The sequence below is a fragment of the Hydra vulgaris genome, chromosome 15 (genome assembly GCF_038396675.1).
Source record: "Hydra vulgaris chromosome 15, alternate assembly HydraT2T_AEP".
Classification (NCBI taxonomy): Eukaryota; Metazoa; Cnidaria; class Hydrozoa; order Anthoathecata; family Hydridae; genus Hydra; species Hydra vulgaris.
In genome coordinates, this window is record NC_088934.1 from 50,226,240 (window position 1) to 50,248,938 (window position 22,699).

A 22,699-nucleotide genomic window follows, 5' to 3' on the forward strand; every position below is an offset into this window, starting at 1 on the left:
TGAAATATCTGGCTACATTTTGCAAGATGATTATAAACTTGAATAACTTTTTAAAAGGTTTTGCATTATCAAACGAGTTATAAAAAAGCCCATTAGAAAATACACCTACTAAAAAACAATGCTCAGTGGAATATATATTATGGAGCTTATAAAGTAGTCGAGGCAAAAAATGGCGACATATCGGAAATAATACTCAAAAAATACACAAAACTAAGGCTGGTGAATGAAGGACCAAGGAGTTGCATGAAACCAGACCTTGACTAAAAATTTTATTTAAGCATTTTTACTTTTCGCTTTACTTTTTTTAGTCATTTTAAAATTATCTTTACAGATCTTTTTTATTATTGATGGAACTTTGTTTACACGAAAAAAGTTCCCAAATTTACAAATGTTTATCTTGGAAAAATGATGAAAATCTGTTCGTGCCGACAACTGATTTCCTTTTCCTTGGTGTAATTTGTTTAGTAATTTGTCAACACTTGAAGTAGTTACTTATCCTGAACAGTCTTATTAAACAAATGCTATAAAATTTAAACTAATACCACGTGATCAGAGTTTCTGTTTAAAAACTAAGGGCAGCCATTTTAATAGATTTTTTTGTTGACGGGTGAAAATTTAGAGTTTGTCGGAAACTCGCATGGCTCGCTGATTTCTGCGGCCTCTTTGATGTAAAACAATACGTTGCACGTCCATCTCTTATAGTTCCATGGTAATAAATAGAAGTGTCATACCCCAACACCACCTTCCCTTCTTGCTGGCTCCAATACTATATATCACTAATATGAAAATGAAAATTTATAGGCAATGTATAATAAAATCCAATTTTAGGAATGTTACTTATCTGGGATAATTTTTCCTATGTTGTTATTTTAGGCCTTTGAAATAGGTTTGTTAACCGAAAGGTTTCAAAGATTTCTGTAAAAAAAATTTTCAAAAGGGTATATACAATTAGTATTTATTTTTATTCGTAACAAATATATAGAAGCATTAAAATTTGTCAAAGTAACTTTCGCAAATAATACTTCTGAAAATTAGACTTTCGCAAGTTGCTATTTCAAATAATGCTCTTCCAAAACTTCCAAAAGTTTCACTTTCGGAAGTAGCACTTGAGAAATGAGCGCTTTTAATAACTACGTTTCGAAATCTATAAAGGAAGTTTATTCGCCTAACTGCAAGAAATGTGAAAATAAAATATCTGTATATATCAAACTGTTTGTAATGAAACTTTATCTTCAGTATAGCAACATATTAAATTTTACTAGTTTGTTTTTTCAAATAACGATCAAAAAATTTATTTCGAAAGAAAAATTTTCGATAAATCCACTTGAAGAACGGCCACTTACGGAAGAAAACTTGAAATTCGTCATAAAAACAAGATTGAAATGTTCCATTTAAAAAAATCCGTTCAATGAACTAAGTAATTAAATGCTCATTACTCATAAGTGTCAATTATCGCGCATGCAAATTTTTATGAAGTAAAAAACTGATATTATTTTTTAACTGAGTCCTTTCGGTAGGTTTCAAAAATCTTCTTTCGAAATGAATCGATTAGCAAGTTTCTTTTTGCTTGTGATTCTTGCGAAAATTTTATTTTTCGTATATTGCTTTACCAGCGGCGTGGGCAGGATTTTTTTGATGTTTCAGATATGACACTTTTAGGCATCGTGCGAACTCATAACTCAAGAATGTTGTTAAGTCAAATGAAAATGTTTCTCAAAAAAATTGCGGTGATTGGAGCGTGAGAACAAAAATAGCCCCAACAAGTTGGCTTTCCCAACCCCGAATTAGACGTTAAATTAAACTGCAGAATGTTAATTAAACGTTCAAAGGGTGCCTTTTTTAGATTCCGTGCCCATTGGGTGTTTATAAACAGTTGCAACAACCGCATTGGTAGTTGTCTCAGAGCTGGGACAAAATTCTAATAATCAAAGTTGATTTAATACGTTACGAATTTGATTTGACGTGCCCCTATGAACCATATTTGGGACATTCAACCGCCACAATAATGTGCCATCGTGTGTGAAAATTTCATGGCTTCATAGGTTATTCAGTTTTTAGTACTGAAGCTTGTTTTAATCGACTAATTTTAGTTACGCTAAAAAGTTAGTCGACTAATTTTAGTTAGACTATATTTAGTTAGACTAAAAAGTTAGTCCACGAAATTTAGTTAGACTAAAAAGTTAGTCGACTAATTTATTTACGCTAAAAAGTTAGCCGACTAGTTTTAGTTAGACTAAAAAGTTAGTCGACTAAATTTTGTTAGACTAAAAAGTTAGTCGACTAATTTTAGTTAGACTAAAAAGTTAGTCGACTAATTTTAGTTAGACTAAAAAGTTAGTCGACTAAATTTAGTTAGACTAAAAAGTTATTTGGAATACTAGCTAACCAAGAAAACTGGCTCAGCCAGTTTTCTTGGTTAGCTAGTATTCCAAATAAGTCTGGAATATACGTTTTATCAACGTTTGTGTTCTGGCTGGGTAACAAGCTGTGACATTTTTTTGCAGCAATATACTTTTTCTTATCTATGAATACTCTAAAATAGCATGCAGCAATTTGGTTTCTTGACAATAAAGATGTAATTGAATTTTAATTACGTCTGTGCTGTCAAGATTAAATTTTTTTGTCTGATTAGTTACATCTGTGTTCTGAAGATTAATTTTGGTGAGATCAAGTCACATTATTCTCACCAAAATTACTTTTACAAAATTTAATTATAGTATGTCTCTTGGCTTTAGCAATAAGTTACTCACTTTTTCCTATTTTAAATTATTTTTTTAACGAAGAGTATTATTATGCAACTTATTAACATATTACATTTTGAAAACAAAACCTGGAAATAAGCAAAATAAAGTAGTAGTAGTAGTAGTAGTAGTAGTAGTAGTAGTAGTAGTAGTAGTAGTAGTAGTAGTAGTAGTAGTAGCAGTAGTAGTAGTAGTAGTAGTAGTAGTAGTAGTAGTAGTAGTAGTAGTAGTAGTAGTAGTAGTAGTAGTAATAGTAGTAGTGAGTAGTAGTAGTAGTAGTAGTAGTAGTAGTAGTAGTAGTAGTAGTAGTAGTAGTAGTAGTAGTAGTAGTAGTAGTAGTAGTAGTAGTAGTAGTAGTAGTAGTAGTAGTAGTAGTAGTAGTAGTAGTAGTAGTAGTAGTAGTAGTAGTAATGGTATTTATTTATAAAGACTTACTAAATTCAAATAAACTACTTACCAATAGTTACATAGTTTAAAAAGTGTACGAATAGCCAAATATACATTTTGTATTTAATCATTTTATAAATTTAAAAAACGATGATTAATTTTTATTTGTTTAAAACTCTTTTTATGTAACTAATCGTAGTAAACAGCATCAAATTGTTAAAATCTATGCAAATAGCATCAGTATACAGTAAAGTTTGTAAATTGTTATTTTTAATATGTTTTTTTATGATCTATCAGTTTGATATCTTTGAATTATTCATTTCTGAATATTTTATTAAATATTTTATTTCTTGTTTTGATTGGATGATCTGAATTTATTGTAAAATAAAAAATTTTTTACATAGGAATGAAGAAGAAACAGTAAATAATAATTTTCTTTCTTTAATTCTAGCCATACCATAGTTAGACTTTTTGACACCAGAGGTGTATGTGAGCCGTAGAGCTGGTTCAAAGCTAAAAGACTGTAATAAAAGCTTGAGAAAACTTTTTTTTTTAACTTATGAAAAAATTTTGACTTATTAAACATATTGGAAATATGTTTAATAAAATATGTGCTGCTACTGGTGATAAGTCTTTTACTTAAAAATTTATTTTTTACGTTTTTTAAAAAAGTTTTATGTTATTAAAAATTTATTAAATTTATTAGTTTTTTTTTTCCCCTTAGTTATGCAAGTATGTGTCTACTAAGAACACAATGGCCCTCGCTATACTATCAGAGGCAATTCCACGAATAAAATGAGGGGAGGGGGTGAATCCTCAAAAAGTACCAACTGGCTCCTCAAAACGAAAATTTAACCGACTGAATTGTGTCAAATACCCGACTAGCCGACTAAGTTCGTAAAAAACCGACTATAACTTGAAAATCACCTTTTTGGGAAGGAGGGGGATGTACCCCCCTTCCTACCCTCACGTAAAATCGACTCTGTATACTATATCTGAAAACTTTGTGATGTTTAAAATTTATTATCAGTTTTTGTGTTTCTTGAATGGAAAACTTTTCATATGTACTCTTCGTCGAGTTGTTTATCCGTAATAACAAATGATATTTTTCAAAAAATATTTAAACAAAATGCACACGCAGTGTTAACGCATTTTGTTCAAAAAAAGAATACAAAGAATGCTAGCTGAGATATTTTTAAAAGGATAATTGTGGGATAATTTGATTATTACAGATATATTCACGTTGTCTTATCGGCATAAGGCAACGTTAATATATCTGTAATAATCAAATTAAAACTTACTTTTAACTAAAGTTGCATTAATTAATTTATATAAGGACATGAAAATAGTTACCATGGGTAACAGTTTGCATAAGTAAATCTAAAATAAAAACGTAATTAAATAAAAATTAAATATTTTTAAGTCTAAAAGTTCTAAAGTGTTATACTTTTAATTCTGATGTTTTTTAGTAAACTTTATGATGTTAAAAATATCACGATGTCAATAATTAAAATGGAGTACACAAACATAATATTTAATAAATGAAGTACCGTGTCCATATATGGCAAGTTACGAAAAAAAAATCATTTTTTATATGTATCTACTGAATAATTAATACAAAATGGTGTATTATTTATTACTTTGATTTTTTTTTCGCTGCTATTCTCAATATGAATAAAAAAAACGATCATAGCAACCCCACTCCTCCTACAATGTTTGTAAATGCTATTTGCTTTGTTAAACATGAGAGTAATTATAAAAAGGTTACAAAATAACACACACACGCATACAAATATACACATAAAAATAAGAAATTAAAAGAAAACAAGAAAAACAAGAAAGGTTTATCAGATAAAAATAGCACAACAATAAAATTTATGCTAACTATTCTTTTATTTGAAAGTATTCTTTTGTTTGAAAAAATGACGTAGTATTCTTTTGTTTGAAAAAATGACCTAGTATTCTTTTGTTTGAAATTGAAAAAATGACCTAAGTATTCTTTTGTTTGAAGTTTGAAAAAATGACCTAAGTATTCTTTTGTTTTGAAAAAATGACCTAGTTTTAAAAAATTATACAACTTAATAGATTCAAGTTTTAACAAATTATACAATTTAATAGAATTTCCGAAAAGGAACATTTAGAATTTTGTTATTTTTTGAAAAACATTTAGAACAGTAAAACTTAAAAACTAATTGGATTCTAATGTTTTAACTACATAAACTAAATAATACCATATATGATTCCAATTAAAATTAATTGGAATAATAAATTTCAAAAAATTATTTGGATTCTTATATTGCAATTACATAAAGCAATATAAGATTTCGAGAAAATTAAAAATTCTAAAATAACCTAATTTAAAACTGGTGATGAACCAAATATATCTAATTAATAAACCATATTAATTTTACCATGTTTTTTAGTATTATAAGAACGTTTGAGAGACTTAATAATTACTTAACTGCGAACAATATACTGTAAAATAAATAACTTAAATTCAAAAAAAGATATTTTACGAATCATGTTGCAACTGACAAATAAATTGTATATCAATTGGTTTAAAAATGATTTGACTGAATAATAATTTTGATATGTCAAAAGCTTTTAACACTGTTAATCCGGAGATACTGTTTACCACCGAATACTAAACGAGGTAAAGATGACATTAGATAATTTTGGTTAAATGGCCTGTCAAACCATGGAAGTATAAAGCAGATCGCATTGAAATGCCTCAGGACTATGCTTGTTACCTTTTGATTAGTAAACAAAAAGGAAACAACATAAATACTGAACTTAAACGCTTAATCTTTATACCTTGACGCAAACAGGTACGTTCATAATAATTTGAAAATATAGTGTTTTGACTATTCGCCAATAATATTCAAGTATAAACATTAAAAATGGCGACAACAAAACGGCAAATCACATTTCATTTCAGCGAATTTTTGTTGTTGTCCAGTGAAATTTGTTTTTTTTTATTTATTTTTTTTATCGTCGGTTACAAGCATACTCCCATGACGAATTGATATTGCTTTGACGTTTACGGCTTAATGAAATTCTATTTATTTTATACTTCCATGGTCAATCAAAAACATCCCATATATAAAGAAAACTAAACAAAAAAACACGTTATGGTGTTATACACATTATAACTTCTTTAGATTTATGTTATCAAAAGTGATTCTTTATGATTATATATTAATCTATCATGCGTTAAGATGTTTTTTTAAAATCATTTCCAAAAATATGAGTAAATAATCATAGTTTATTCCGAATAATATAAATCAAAAAAACTTTAAAATTTTGAAGGAACAAGTTTTTTACTTTAGTTTTAATTAACAAGGCGACAAAGAACTTAAACAACCATGCATTTAGATACTGCAATAAACAAATATTTCAGCATTTGAAACTATATTTTGCAATAGCTTTGGAATTTGCATAATTTAATTGCTTTAATATTTTAATAATTGCTGAAATATACTGTTGCGCAATTGTAACTGTGAAATATCACTTGTTTAATAACGTTTAATTGTTAATCTTTTAGGCGAGTGTCCACTCATCCGTTTTTCAACGGGAAAGGGAAAGGAAAGGAAAAATTAATCACGTGAGCATGCGTAATAAAAGTTTTTATTTGTCAAAAGAAAAACTGCGCATGCTCACGTGATTATTTATCCGTTCCCTTTCCCGTTCCCGTAGAAAAACGGATGAGTGGAAACTCACCTTTTGATTCGCGTACAGTTAAATATCGTAATAAGAGGTAAACGATCATTTCTATAGAGTTTTGCAAGGAAAGAAAGCAATATATTTTTTATATTAAATTTTTTATTCTTATATAAAGATGTTATGAAATAAACCAATTATATAAGTACTTTAAAACCGTAACCTATATTATTTTAGGATTAAAAATGAATTATTTTACAATTGAACATAGTAAATCCACTGCGAAAAATGGTGGATAACCACCAAAATCTGAGCAGTTGAAGACGTTCGAAATAAATCTATAAGTGAACGGAAAGCTGTCAAAATATATGAAGTCAACACTGCACAATAAATTAGTGGAACCTAGACTGCTGATGGAAAGTTTTTAAGCAATCCGAACACTTCAAGTTCAATGAAAACTTTTTCAAAAATAGAGGAATAACTTTTTAAAATTTTTTGAATAAAAACCTCTAAAATGAGGTACGGTTAGTGCAGATAAACTTGCATAAAAGCCTTGCATTTGAGTTTGCAGTGGAATTGGAAAAACGTCTACACCATTCAAGAAAAAATCGCCCAAATTCCTAAATAGAAAAAAAAATCTGGTAAAATTAGTTGAATGTATTTTTAAAACAAAACCTGGATTTATGAATTAAAAAACAAAAAGCTACATTCAAATCAAAGGATCAAAGTGGGGGCAAAGTTAATTAAATATAGCTTTTATACTAAATTTAAATGCATTGACTGTTTTTAAATCACGGTTATTAGAGCTTGGGAACAGAAAAGGTGGCTCCTATCCAGAATGTTGGGACAGAGTTAAAAAAATATAGTTTTTAGCATACTATATTAAATTTAAATTCATTTACTGTTTTTAAATTGCGGCAGTTGGAGCCTGGAAACAGAAAAGATAGCCCCTATCTCAAGTTTCGGGCAAAGTTAATTGCATGAACAATAATGGATCATGGCGACGCGTCGCCATGATCCATTATTGTTAATTATTCGTTTTTTAAACGACAATCATTTATTAAACGACGCCTTTAAATACCACTAATGATGAAACACAAGTTGTCCGTAGAAGCTCATTAACTATCTTTTAAATTTGTTGAAAGTGTCTCAATTGTTCTTCATCTAGAAATATCATATAACTATGACGTTAGAATTATCTTGTTCATTCTCCACCTCTTTAAGTTTTGAGACAAAACGATTCAAAAAATGTAAACTTTATGGGACGGAACATAAAAACAAATTTTTAACTTATCCCAGCAGGTACGCGTCATCCATAAGATGTCCGAAGGACGTTCCCGGATAACGCATGCCCACTGGGGCGTTTTCTCCACAAATCTTTTACTTATAAATTAGGTTTTAAAACAATAGAAAAGCATTCCTTACTTTAATATATTTATGAGAGACGGTAGAAAAATAATCATAATATTATACGTATACAATGGTGTGCAAAATAATAGGTAATTATTAAATAATATGACTATTCGTAAGAAATAAGTACTCGATAAAAATCTAATTTAATTAGTTATTATATAATTAGTTTAACTATTAAGTAATATTTTAAATGTAATGAAACAATTAAAAAACAAAATTTATTTTATCTTCTGCGCAATGTACAAAAAACATGCAGCTCTTGGAGAAATTAGTCGTAGGTTTAGAAAATGAAGTAGAAAAACTCAATTGAAATATGAAATAATAATCATCGAATGAAGATTACTTGACCATATATTTTGATTTTGAGAAAATGAAATTTATCTGAAAATCACAAACAAAAGTCGCATGAGATTTGTTTGAAGGGCTATGTAATTTCGTTGCAAGCACCTTGAAACAAGTAACTTAAAACGAATACGAACTATAACGAAAAAAATGCATATGATGCGTATACAAGTTTAACATGTGAAATTAACTAAATATTGTCAAATATGGTAGCAGGAAAAAAATCCCTCAGGATGATATTCCCTGGAAATAATCCCCAGAGAAAAAATCCTCCTGGAATTTTTTTTACAGCGCATAAAATAAACGATATATCAATATAATAGTTGTTTATAGAACAAATATTTTATACATACATAGTATAATACAAACAGAACCTTAATCCTTCATTTTTCATAAATCGACTAACAAATAGGTAGAATATGCAAGAAGTGTACATACATCGACTGACAAACAGGTAGAATATGCAAGAAGTGTACATACTTTGACTGAAAAACAGGTAGAACATGCAAAGAGTGTAAAAAATCGACTGACAAATATGTGGAACATGGAAGGAGTGCCGCTGAGAGTTTTGGTTTGGGCAGGTAATCTATTAATTTCAAAGTAACATTTTTTTAAATTTTGAATTACTTCAATGATGGTACCAGCAACAGCTTCAGCGTTTTGAATTATGCCCGGTGTGTTGATTAAAATATAGAAAACGGTTCTGTTTCAACGAAACGAAGAGATATTCCAGTTCGGAAAAATTTGTTAATTTCATATCGATTTCTTTTTTTTGATTTTTTTAGAATTCATCGCACTGTCGACTACTTTGTATGTTTTAGCTGAGGTTATGATGTTATTGTTGAAGTTGATTGATGATTCGGCATTTCGTTTGGCAAAAAATCGTTTTTTCATCTTCACTGGCGTTTGGACATGGTGTTTGTTTATGCACTTTGACGATCTTTTGCCCATTAAACTGTCTTTTGGCCGGTAATGCAAGTTTTTTTTTTTTTTAATGTAAGTGCCCCAAGAAGACCTAACGGTCTTGTCACAGAGCACCGCGGGAGTGCATTTAAACAGGAAGTTCACGTCTCCTTCCTTGCCGTGACGCGAATGTCCAAAGCTCGTTTTGAACCTTGATCTCCTGCTTCTAAAGCAAGCGCTTTATATAGAGGTTATAACCACTGCGCCGCGGCCGCACTTTCCGCAAGTACCAGTTCTCTTTACTGTATCAAGATTTTGCAAATAATATTTATTGTAAAGTTTTCCATTGTCTTTTTGTTTGAGAAAAAACATCTAATTAACCTATAAATTTTTCAGTTTTTTATTGTTTTACTTACTTATCTCTTTAATTAAAACACTTTTATAATAAACAACTTAAAGTTATTAATTATGAATTATTAATATTGAAAGTTATTAATAAAGTTATTAATTATGAAAGTGCGTAAATTAAAGAGATTAAATAGAGGATTTAAAAGTTGTAAATTTTTAATTCCACTATTAAAATAGGTGATTTTTTTGTTCCAAAACCACATTAATTAAAAATTTTATGAAAACTAGAATAAAAATTTGTTTTTTTGTCTGTCTGCCTAGACAAAACAGTTTAACGGTTTTTAATGATTTAAAATTGAAAAAAGTTATGCTCATAAGTATGCACATAATTAAGCGAATGTAAATTGTTTGCGCATATAAATTTCTTCAAACCCTACTTAATTTTAAATTCTAAATTTTTAAATTTCCTTGTACTTAATTGTTAAGAAATTTCTAAATTCTTAAAGAAAATTGCTACAAATTGTACTTTGTTTTAAAAGTCTCGATAGTCCCGCAAGCATGTTTACTAATACTATTACTAAATAGTATTTTATTTTTTATGCATTTATTTATAAAATGCACATGTGTGGTTTTTGCTAACCATTACTAGATTTTGCACCTAAGGAGCATTTTTTTCAAAACGTAAAAAATGCGACGATTTCGATTTTTGCAGACTATGATTTATTTCACCATTGTTCATTTCATTGCTGATAGCATTTGTGAATTAAAAATATTTTTCACTAATCTTAACAAAATAGTACTGATACTAACGCAGCCATATACCATCAAATTCGGGTACGTTATGAAATATACTAATGTATTTTTGCTTGCTTGCACCTAAATTGATAGTTGTCATAATTTTGAAACATTTCTAAAGCACTTTTTGACCAAATAAATGTGTAATTACAAGGCTGCCAATGTGTTATCTTCGTGTTTCACCGCAAACATTCACCTATATCACTACCACAACTATAAGAACGACTGCTCAATTTGTTGGTTAAGTAAACTTTTTTTTATATTGTTAGGAATATCATGTAATTTCAAAGGAATTTTATAGTTTTATTTTTGTTAATTAATTTTTTTTTAAATATATTTTTTCTTACCAAACGGGTTTAATATTAAAACTTGCTTTTTCTTTATTTTGTATCTTCATATATTTTTATTACAACTCTTTCTCGCAAGTTAAAAATAATCAAAATAAATTAAATACAGTTAAAATAAAAAGTCACTTTCTTGTGAAAAACTTTTCACAAACAGGTACTTTCAAGCATTTTGCTTTTGTTATAACAATCGGCTTTCTTTTAACTACGTCAATCTCAATAAAATTATTTCTGGTCGTTAGTCCATAAATTAATGTGGTGTTTGCATCGTAACCAAAAACCTCCATAACTTGAATTGGAAGAACTAAGTAAATAAAAATTTAGGGTTTGATGATGCTCTTTCATTATTGCGATAATGATTCCTTAGTGTATTATTTTCAAAAAAAAACTTACAGTTAATAACTCCAGATGATATTTCACGCTGATAACAAGGGGTAGACTGTCTAAAACCAATTTCAGGTCAATTTAAATTTTTATAAATTAGTTGATAATTTTATGAAATAAAACATTCAAAAGTGTTAACTGATTTTTTTTCTTTTTTTTTTTTTACAAATGTAATCATTATTTTTAGGTTTCGTATAACTGATTTGCAAAAATAAATCCAGATTTACAGAGTATTTTTTCAAAGAATGAACCCTAGAAAAATAGGAAAACTAAAAAAAATAAACCTTAAGAATGAATCCTAAAGCTTGATTAAAAATGTTTTTCTAAAACAATCAGAATATATTTAATTTCATAAATATTTTAACTTTGCAAATGACAAACAACATCTAGTCTAAATATAATAATAAAGATATAACAAAATAACGTTAAAAATAATAATAATAATAATAATAATACTATTAATAATACATATAATAATAGTTAAAAAACGATATAGTCTAACAAAACATAAAGCGTAATTGTAAATTACAAACAACATATTGTCTACCTTTTTTGCATGGTCTGACATACAAACTGATAAGTTTCAGACAGCAATGTCACACTTGATTGCTTGTAGTTCCATATTTGATTAATTTTGTTCACTATAAAAGAAAAAAAAAAGCTAATGTATTTTTATCTAAAAAAGCTAAATTTTTATCTAAAAGAGCTATTTTTATTTTTTTGACTGCATTTTTAGCAGCAGTGACAAAGTTATTAGTGCTCTGGATCAAAAGCAAGAGGTCGAAGAATTAATACGTTTGTACGGTAGGAAGCATAAACTTACTAGTTAAATGCTCTTCCACGGTGCTTTTTTGTAAGAACTACTTAAAGGGCCTTAACAACCATCAAAAAAAAATTGACTGAATTTTAAGCCATCTGCTTTTAATATTTTTCTGATTTGCTCCAGAGCTTTTCTAACATTTGATGAAATGACTTTTTTTTATTTGATTTTTGTAATGAAAATGTCATTTATAAACTCATTGTTTAAGTTTTGTTAAAAATGTTGATCATGAAATCTAATGTTGATCATGAAAAGCGGTTGAAACAGAATTCTGCAAAAAAAAAAAAAAAAAAAAAAAAAGTCTAATTAACTAAATCTAAAAACCGATCAAAAATATATTAATACTCAGTCTAACTAGGTGTAGTATATAGATCTATTCATTTTATTACAACTATTAACATTTTTGATTACAACAAATTATGGTTTCTATACAGCAAATCAAAAGCTCTATTTAAGTAAACTGAGTTTTTTTTTTTTAATTTGAGCCTTAAAGTCAAAATTTTGCGATGTTAAAAGACAACCACTTCTTTTTTTAAATTTTGTAACTGTAAATTTTATTTAAAAAAACTGTTATATATATATATATATATATATATATATATATATATATATATATATATATATATATATATATATATATATATATATATATCTGTTGTCATAGGTCAATTTATGATAAGTGAGAAATTGGCCATTTCGAGATAAGCATGCAGTTTTGTTAAATCGTTAGATCTTTCGTTTGGTCAAACTATGATTGCTGTAGTTTTAAAAAAGATAATTCATTTTTATGAAAAAAAAAAGATTTTTTGTTATTACCTAATTTATGGCAACAAATCAAATTTTCAAACTCTTTTCCTGCAAAATGTCATATTTGCACTTATCATAAATTGACCAATGACCACAGATATTTATTAATGAAAAAATACTAAGAGATTTGTGAAAAGTTTATAAAATACTATTTATAATCATTACACAAAAGCTTTTTTTAAAAAAAAACAAAATAGTTTAAAACTTACATTTACTAACATAATAAACAGTTTTAGTAGCAACTTTTTACCTGGTGAAAGTGGATATTTGAGTGCTAATATGATTTTTTGATTTTTAACTTTAATGATAGAATCTTCACAAAAATAATTCCAACTGAAATCAGCAATGATTGAAACGTTGCTTTTTTTATTAGACACACTTTCATCATAATTAAAAATAACTGAAAAAACTGCATACAATTTTCGAGTAAGCTTTCCCACCTAAAAATATATTACACACAGTATTATAAGGGGCAGAGGAAGCATCTTTGATGTAGCTAAATTCCTGACATGGAGTCTTTATCCATCTTTTTCTTTTATTATTTACACTTATGTCTGGTGTAATTTAATATTTAGGTTTTTTTTAATCCCTCCCCCAAATGTCAGAGCAACACGTTCATAAAATATTTTTTTACTATTTCAACTAAATTTATAGTCATCAATTTATTTTGAGTTTTATACAATAACTCTTAGCATTCAAATATTATGAGCATATGAAGTTTGATACCCCCTCAATTTGAGATTTTAAAAAATTTACAGGGGTTATAATTTTCAAACGCTATGAGATTGTTATTATATGAAATTTAGTATTTATAGATATATATAAATTTAGTTAAGAATAATTAAAAAAAAATTTGGTCAACTTGTTGCTCTTGCATTTGGGGTAGATGTAGCTAAATTTTAGGTCTTTTTTGCTCCCAGGCTTCAATCATCGTAATTCTTTGCAAAGAATCCTGACTTAATATAGGCATAAACATAAAAATGATAGGAGTTTGCTCCATGTCTGAACGTTAGCTATCTCAAACATAAAAAAAAAGTTGCATCAGACCTTTGGTTAAATATATAATTTAACACTTTTTTTTTACTTTTTTGTAATGTTTTCGTGTAGGTGTCAAAATAACCATTACTTATTTAATGTTTAAATACATAATAAAATATACTTTTAAAAATAAAACTTTTCATATACTATATAGTATCATATTATGCTATATAGTAGTGTCATATTTTATAAAGTGTAAAAATCACACATCTAGACACTTGCAACAGAAGCTGTACATATCTTTTATTAGTGATTTCTATTTCTTTAACTAATACTTAGTAATAAATAACACAAATGAATAAATTAAAGATCTTACATTAACAATAAAAGATTTGTCATTCCTTTGAACATTTGAATCATTCAGACTTGAATTATTCCAAACAAATGTTTTTAAAGTCAATAGCAATTCAGGTTGAAGATAGACTTTCACATTCTGAAGGTAGCTATAGCACTCTTGATTTGCTGTTATATTTACAAGCAAATATATTTTTCCACTATTAATCAAAAAAAGAATAAATTATATCATTAACAAATAATTAGATTTCTAACATGAGTCAAATAACTACAGAGTTTTGTTTATAGAAACACGCAGATTTTTTTAAATTTATTATAACAATTATAAAGTTTATATTAAGTTGTTAGTAATATTTGGCTATAAGTTCGACACCACTGTGATTTTTTTTGTTTAAAAAAAAAAAGTTCTTTTATATAAGTTTCTCTTTCTAAAATTTGGCACTTTTACAACTTTTTGATAGGTTATGTTGGTAGTTAAATATACAAGATGGGTGCAAGAGAAAAACAGGAAATGTCAAATTTAAAAATTATGAGATTTTTCTATTAATGAGTTGCAGTAATCACAGACAACTTTCAGTACTAAAGTTGAAGCAAAAAAACAAATGTAAAGGGTTCATTTTAGGGAATACCCCGGTTACATAAAAACAGAGAATGTTACACTGTTGCTACCACAAAACTAGGAATGTCAAAATTTCTTTATTTAAATTACAAGAAATACAGCATAAAAACATAAAAACACCATCACACAAATCACAATAAAACCTAAAAAATGTCAGATAAATAAAAAAAAACTAGACATCAAGAAAAAATTAATCTTTGTCATAAGACTGTCTTGTAACAGTATTTGTTTTCAATGTTTTGAAGTTTTTAGTTTGCAGGACAGACAGATGACATTTATGACAACGAGAGCTTTAAATTTTTATGGAAGAAAGACTGCTGCTGTACATGCAGCACACTTTTTGACCTGGTTTGCCGCAGTTGCCTCTGATTTTCGGAAAAACCTTTCTTTTCTCAAAATTTTAATTAATCACGAAAATTACAGACTTTCTTTGTACACTTTGAGGTTTCTCTTTTTTCATATAATGAGAAAAAAATGTTCTAATGCATCAATGTTGTTGACTTTACTCGAATATTGTCTTCAGAAGTAACTCACCTTTAACTCTTTTGTGATCCATGTTGTAGACAGAATAAAAATTGGACTATGCTACGGTTTCTTCTGTACAAGATCCATTAGAAAAACAGATTAGAAAATTATAACCTTTCTTTTTTCTTCAGAGGATACTCTTATAGAGTGTGGTTGAAAAAGCTTCTGGTAGCCAGAAAAATCACCCATCTCCTTTTCAAGTAATTTCAGATAATAATACCATGTTGCTAAACATAAAAAAACTCTCTTTGTTACCTCTTCTCAAATTAAAACCCAGCCACTTAAAGAAGTTGTCTAAATCTTAAAACTGGAATGGACTATTTATTGATGCTATTGTCACAAAACCAGTTAAAAAGAGGATAATCTTTTTAAAGTCCTTTCAACCCTCAAACAGTGTCTTTATACCTCTTTCCTCATTAAAGTATAAAAACTTTAAGCTTCCAAACATTTTTGCAAGCAAAACACAGATGTATTTTACAAACATCTTCCTGTATCACCTGTAAATGAATACTTTAACGTTAATAATGATGAAAAAATTAATTTGTGAATTTAAATTAATTAATCACTTTTTGACTTCTTTTCTACACTTTTTTAAAAAGGATTTTATGCATAGTGTTATTTATATTATTCGATTTCATATATATGTTGATGTTGAATTGATTGGTTTTTTAAATAATATGTTGGATTTTTTTTTTCTTTGCTAATATAAAAAGTAGTACAAAAATATATAAAATATAAAAATAAGATAGTTGTGGTTTGTATAAAATATTCAGCCTAAATTATTCAATGCCGACCGATACTAGTAAAGAAATATGTTTTGAAACTCAAATCTGGGAAAGTTAATTTTTGATTGAGGTTGCAAAATTCTATACCAAACCAACAGTTTTCGGAAAGATTTAAATGTAACATAATTTTTCTTTCATTCTAAGGTCAATTTAAAAAAATGAGTCTAGACAAGAATGTTTCATGTAAAACTAAAAGATAAAGAAAGTCATTGAAAATTGATTTTGATTTATCTAAATTCGCGAACAACTGACATTCCCTTTTCTTCCCTCGCACTTTTCATGACTATTTTAAAAAAGCAGTTTTTTCATGTAAGTTTCTTCTTTTTTTTTCGTAAATTCTTTTTGTGTGTACCTGTCCAGGTAGCTTGATTTTTGGAAATTTCTATTCTATCTAACGAATGTTAAAATTCATAAAAAAAAAAAATTATAAATTAACAAATTAAACTTTATTTTTTTAATTAGTTTTTTTGTTATTATAAACTATTTAAAATTAAATTTTAAAAAATGATAATAAAATTAAAGATATTATTTTTTAAAGTACTTTTATTGTAAAAAATTCGTATAATTAGATGTGTTGTTACTAGGCTAATAGTTTACACTATTTGGTCTTTAGCATTTTACGAAATAGTATGGAGATTATAATAGAAGAACAAATTTGTAAGACTAAAACGTTGCCTGGAGCAGTACTAGGGTTTACAAATGGTTAAAAAAAACTTAACCCTATTCATACTTGGTCGCGACATAATTTTAAACCACTATATATATTCTCGCCCTTAACCACTTTTGCTTAAACTTTTTGACTTTTCATAATATACTATACTACACCATTTCCAACATTAACGCGTGACTGAAAAGTTCTCAAAGTGTTCTTATCGCGGTCTTGTCATTGACACCCTCCAGCATGAAGTTTTGAAAATATTACTATCCAGCAATTTTATTGATTATAATTAAATTTTACTACTTCTTCAACACATTTTTTTACGCCAATACAAAAAAAACATATTGAAATTGTTTAAAAGTTAATTTTAAAAAACTTAAGATTGATACAAAATCCTGGTAAAATGCAAAATTGAAGCGCTTCAAGGAAATTCAAAAGTATAAAAGCACGTTTTTTACATTAATTTTTAAACAAGTCTTAGTACGTAAGCAAATCGGGTTTAACTTAATCTAAGTGATAAACCATTTAAAGATAGGAAAGTTAAAATGTATGCAACGATTAGTATTTCAAATATATAATAGTCTATTATTAATCAAACCTTGATCATACCGAAGGAAACGCATATTTGATATTCATCCGTATTTGATTATTAGCTAAATTAATAAAATTAAAACTTAAAAAGCTTTTTAAAATTTACTTTGAGAAATTTAGGTAAACATTGAGATTTTAAGAATCTTTATTGAATTGTAAGTCTGCAGGCATCACCTAGATAATTTGAAGATCTGCAATGAATTAATCTGTTGATGGGATGACAAAAAGAGATTTTTTTAGCAACATGGCGCATTAGTTACATTTTTGGCTCATAATCAAGAGGTTCAATTTTTGATGCTGGCTCTAGCCCAATAAGTAACATTGTAAGAGTCATGAACCTCCGTATATAAATGCTCCGTGGTGCTCAGTAATTAAAAGACCGGTCTTTTTGTAGCACCCTAATAAACGATACTCTTAAGCATTACACACAAAATTTATTCTTTAAAAACCGCAAATTGGAACCATGACCTACTTAAATTATACGGCCTAATTTTTGGCCTGATAATAGACTAACTAGAAAGAGAATGAAGCCGAAAATACGGCGAGCAAAGATGGCGGCTTAATTGAGCATCAATTTACTTTTCTTTTAATCCATGGTTATCAAAGCAATCACCAAAGAAAAACGAATAAAGAACATAATTAATATATTCATAATTCAATATATAATTAGTTGTTGAAAGTTGTTTGAAAGTTGTTGTTTTCTGGTTGTTGTTGTTTTCTGGTTGTTATTTTTTGGTAAATTTGAACAGATTTGTTTCTGATTTTTTTAAATTTAATAAAAGAAAAATAACTTAATCATAATAAAGTAAAAGAAGAAATAATGGAAATTACCCTGAAAAATATCGAGAGATTAATTACAAACAAATTCGAAGAACAAAATAAGAGTATTTTAAAAAAAACGGAACGCCTGTTAAAAGATCAAGAAAAAAATTTTATTTGTATAATAAGCGCAAACTTAAAAATATTCACTAATCGATTAGCTAAAATTGATAAAGTAGTAGACACTAACAAATCGAAAGTCTTGAGCATAGAAAACGACCTACGCAATTTTAAAGAAAGTCTTAACTTTAAAGAAATAAGCATCACAGAAAAATTAAATTAGCTCATGAAGCGATAGTCGTGAAAAGTTGCAAAAGATTTTTATTGGTGGATCCTGCGCCAATTAGATGGGAAGAAGGAAATCTTGAAGTTGGAAAGAGCTGGCATCGTTTAGTGATCCCCTGAGCATAAACTGTGGTGTTCCACAAGGTTCTATTCTCGGACCACTACTATTTTTATCTATGTAATCAACTTGAACAAAGCTTCCAAATTGAAAAGTATAATGTTCGCTAATGATACTAATCTTTTCTTATCCCATACTGACAATTTCGCTCAAAACTCGTTAATGAATTATGCACAGAATGGGGAGTGTCCATCCTGTTTCGTTGCGCTTACAGGCGATCTGGAAATGGAATTGTTGAACATCATCATCGCACAATCAAGCGTATGGCAGCCAAAAGTGGCAGAGATCCATTAAAAATGGTATATTGGTATAACAAAGCTCCCAGAAAAAATGGTGAGATATAACAAAGCTCCCAGAAAAAATCGCTCCCCTACAAAGCTATATTTTTCTATGAGTGGAAACCTCACACAATTTCTGCCAAAACTAACATGGAAGTTCTCCACAACTATACACAAGGACAAGAAGTATTTGTAAAACCACCTGACTCAAAATGTACGAGCAAATGGAACAGAGGAAGAGTCTCAGATAAAGAACAAGGAGTTTCGGTAGAAATCAATGGAATGCCGAGACACATATCGGACGTCCGTCCTGCTCTCATTGTAGCCGACTTGTCTATCAGAGAATTGTAAGAACCCATCGCGGATATCCTGAATCTCCGAAGATTGACGCGAGTGCGGAAGTTTCCGAATAAGTATGCGGACTTTGTGATCTAGAGATCAAGGGGTGTTGTAATTAGTGTAAATAACTGTATTATATATAAACTATTGTTGTGTTGCGACAGAAGGAACGTTGTGGGTGTGTCATATATTACATTGTATATAACGTTTATGTTTATTATAACCTCGGGGGTATTTGCAAATGTATATATATTGAGTAAAGATATTCACGAAGAGTGTGAGAAAAACAAATATAGATTTAATATTACAACCATAAATACTGACCAACCGCCTAAACAAAAATTAAATAAAGTTATAAAAAAATGTTTTTTTAAACCATCAAATATTGAGTTTTTCATAAATCAAAATCGGCTCTCATTATTGCATTGGAAACACTTAAATTTTAATAAACAATCTTTTTGAAAAGTTCTTTGAAACATCAGGTCTTCTCGTAAGAGACGTGCAATATTAATTACTTGCATAATTACAATTAAACTGCAACAAAAATTCCGGAGTACTTCATTGCAATGATATAAAAGGTGATCATTGAAAAAAATAATCAGATTAAAGGCATCAGATTAAAGATGAGTACAAAGGCTATCAAATTACATATGGTTTTATCTTGGAAACATGATTTTCTCAGTTATGAATTCATAAATGTTAATGGTGTTGACTTTTCTTTTTCACAAAAATAGCCTCCCTAATTTACTTACGTTTTCAAACATCGTGTTGTGTTAAATTGATCGATTTGCAAACATAAAAAATTAAAAAATACTGTGGGGGCGGAAGCCCCATCACCTGCCTTCCCCCTTGGATACACCCTGGTCTCAACCTATTTATTGTTATATTATAAGAATTATAAAGATTGGGAATTATAAAGATTCATAGAGCTGCGCAAATTTTTTTTTTAATTATGCTGGCAATGAAGTTTATGCGAAAAAATAAATTTTTTCTGTTTGCTTTTCATTTGTTTTTATTATTCGTTAAAACTTTCATTTCTTTAATTTAGTTTCAGGTTTGCAATTTTTTTTTATTTTAATTTCTGCTTTGGTTTTTATCGCGTCATTTTCTTTTTTAGCATTTTCACACTAAAAATCAAAACTTCTAAAAAGCCGTGGACAAGTTATCAAAGCATAGTTTTATGTGCGTAGTCATTTAAGACGTGCGATTGCATGCCTCTTACAAGAAGGTCTGAAACATTCACCTCTGTTTACGAATTTAATTTCCGAATTGATTGGGAAATTAGATTTGTAATCAAAGTGTTTTGTTTTAAATTATATTTAAAACAAACCATTTTGATAATCCCTGGATTACCGAAGGATTCAAAAAACCATCCAAAACTAAACAAAAGCTATCAAGGCTGTCCCGAAGTGGTCTGTCATGGGGAGGGGAGGGGTGTTGTATGTATTTTTTGCCAACTAGAGACACAAAATAAAATTAAAAAATAAATAAATAAATAAATAAAAAAAAAAAAAGGTCCTCAATATTTGCAATTTGCCAACTATAGTTCAAAATGCTTATATGACGGCTTTGCGGGTGGGGTAAGGGGGTGAGACACCCCCTGTTCAGGACGGCCCTGAAAGCTATACATGAAAAATCTGAAAACAAAAACACCAGCAAGCGAAAAAATTTACAAAGATTACAAAAATCTTTTTGAAAAAATAAAAAAAATACTTATTATTCAAAATTAAATAACAAAGTTAAAAATGACTCAAAAAGCACTTGGCAAATATTGAAAGAAAAAACATGCTCAAGCTCTTTGCCAAATGCTTTAAGTTGATAACAATAGCTTGTATGAACCACAAATACTAGCTCATGAATTCAATAAACATTTCACTGAAATTGAATCAACTCTGTCAAGTAAAATACCAAACACCCAAACCTAATTTTAGGATTTTTTGATACCTATTGATAAAGATATTTGCTCTGAAGAATTATCTGCCGAACTATCATTTGATGAGTTTAAAAAAGCTTTCAAATCTTTAAAAAAAATGAAGCACCTGGTGCAGATGAAATAAACGGAAATATTGTTATAGATTGCTACGAACAATTAAAAAATATTCTTTTGAATATTTTCAGAGCATCTATTCATTTTTATTATTATTATAGGTATTTTTCTGTAACGTTTAAAACTTGCCAGGGTTACCCTTATCCATAAAGAAAACGACAGATCCATTATCAGTAATTATCGTCCCATCTCTGTTCTTTCTATATTTTCTAAAATTTTAGAAAGAATTACCTTCAACAGGGTATACAATTATTTTAATTACAACAACTTACTTCATAACAATCAGTATGGTTTTAGAAAAGGGAGTTCAACTGAACATGCCATTATTCAATTTACACATAACATCTCTGAATCTTTTGAAAAATCTCAATATACACTAGGTGTTTTTATTGACCTATCAAAAGCTTTTGATACCGTCGATCATCACATTTTAATCCAAAAAAGTAAGCATGGTTTAAACAATAGAATCTTAAAATGGTTTGAAAGCTATTTAACAAACCGAAGACAACTTGTGCATAGTAATATGGTGTATAGTAATAATGGTCAGCCTAGTGATCCCCTGAGCATAAACTGTGGTGTTCCACAAGGTTCTATTCTCGGACCACTACTATTTTTATCTATGTAATCAACTTGAACAAAGCTTCCAAATTGAAAAGTATAATGTTCGCTAATGATACTAATCTTTTCTTATCCCATACTGATATTTATGAACTCTTTTCAACTACAAACAGAGAATTCAATCAGATTTCTAATTGCTTCAATGCTAATAAATTCTTTCACTCCTGCGCAAAAAAACGTTTTTTACCAAGTAATATGCCTCAAATGTCTATTGATGAAACGATAATAAAAAGTATCTTAAAAATAACAGTATCTGTTATAAAATTCTTAGGTGTTTATCTTGATGAGAATATTACTTGGGGAAAACATATTGATCATGTCAGCACAAAAATTTATTTGAAATAAAATAGTATTACCAAACTTTGATTCTTCTATTACTCTTCATGTTTTTAAAATTAAGTTAAAAAAAATTGATTCTCTTTATGGACAACATTCTAAAGTTCTACTAAGAATGGATGTAAAATGTATTTGTTAAATCTTCAGCTTATTATATATTAAAATGTGTTGTATCTTTGCATACTGTAAATACTTAAATCTTCGATATATATGTTATAAAAATTTTTTTTTAATTTTTAAGATTTCGATGATAAGATCGTTATGATCTTCTTTCGGAAACCTAGCTTTATATTGTTAGTACACTGAACTATAACATCTACGTAATTGTATTACGACTTATTTTATGTATTACAACTTATGAATTATGTAACACGACTAACATTGTTAACTGAAAAAATAAAAACA

The 22,699-nt window shown here is 28.2% G+C and overlaps 2 protein-coding genes across 3 annotated transcripts in view; both read right to left on the minus strand.

The window, feature by feature from the left end:
• Positions 1 to 3,374, minus strand: part of LOC136092185 (uncharacterized) — a 93,157-nt gene extending 89,783 nt beyond the window's left edge. The window contains exon 1 of the mRNA XM_065819924.1: positions 3,199 to 3,374. Coding sequence (XP_065675996.1) covers positions 3,199 to 3,259 — 61 coding nt within the window. The 5' untranslated portion in view covers positions 3,260 to 3,374. The remainder of the gene's footprint in view (positions 1 to 3,198) is intronic.
• Positions 3,375 to 6,932: 3,558 nt separating this feature from the next.
• Positions 6,933 to 22,699, minus strand: part of LOC136091334 (uncharacterized) — an 82,541-nt gene continuing 66,774 nt past the window's right edge. Inside the window, exons 5-9 of one of the 2 annotated variants that reach the window (XM_065818763.1) lie at positions 14,299 to 14,476; positions 13,195 to 13,384; positions 11,865 to 11,958; positions 11,327 to 11,376; positions 10,963 to 11,237 (exon numbers count right to left, since the gene is read on the minus strand). In XM_065818763.1, the coding sequence (XP_065674835.1) occupies positions 11,059 to 11,237; positions 11,327 to 11,376; positions 11,865 to 11,958; positions 13,195 to 13,384; positions 14,299 to 14,476 (691 nt within the window). In that variant the 3' untranslated portion in view covers positions 10,963 to 11,058. Of the gene's footprint in view, positions 7,409 to 10,962; positions 11,238 to 11,326; positions 11,377 to 11,864; positions 11,959 to 13,194; positions 13,385 to 14,298; positions 14,477 to 22,699 lie in introns of those variants that run through there. The other variant, XM_065818764.1, reaches the window with a different exon arrangement.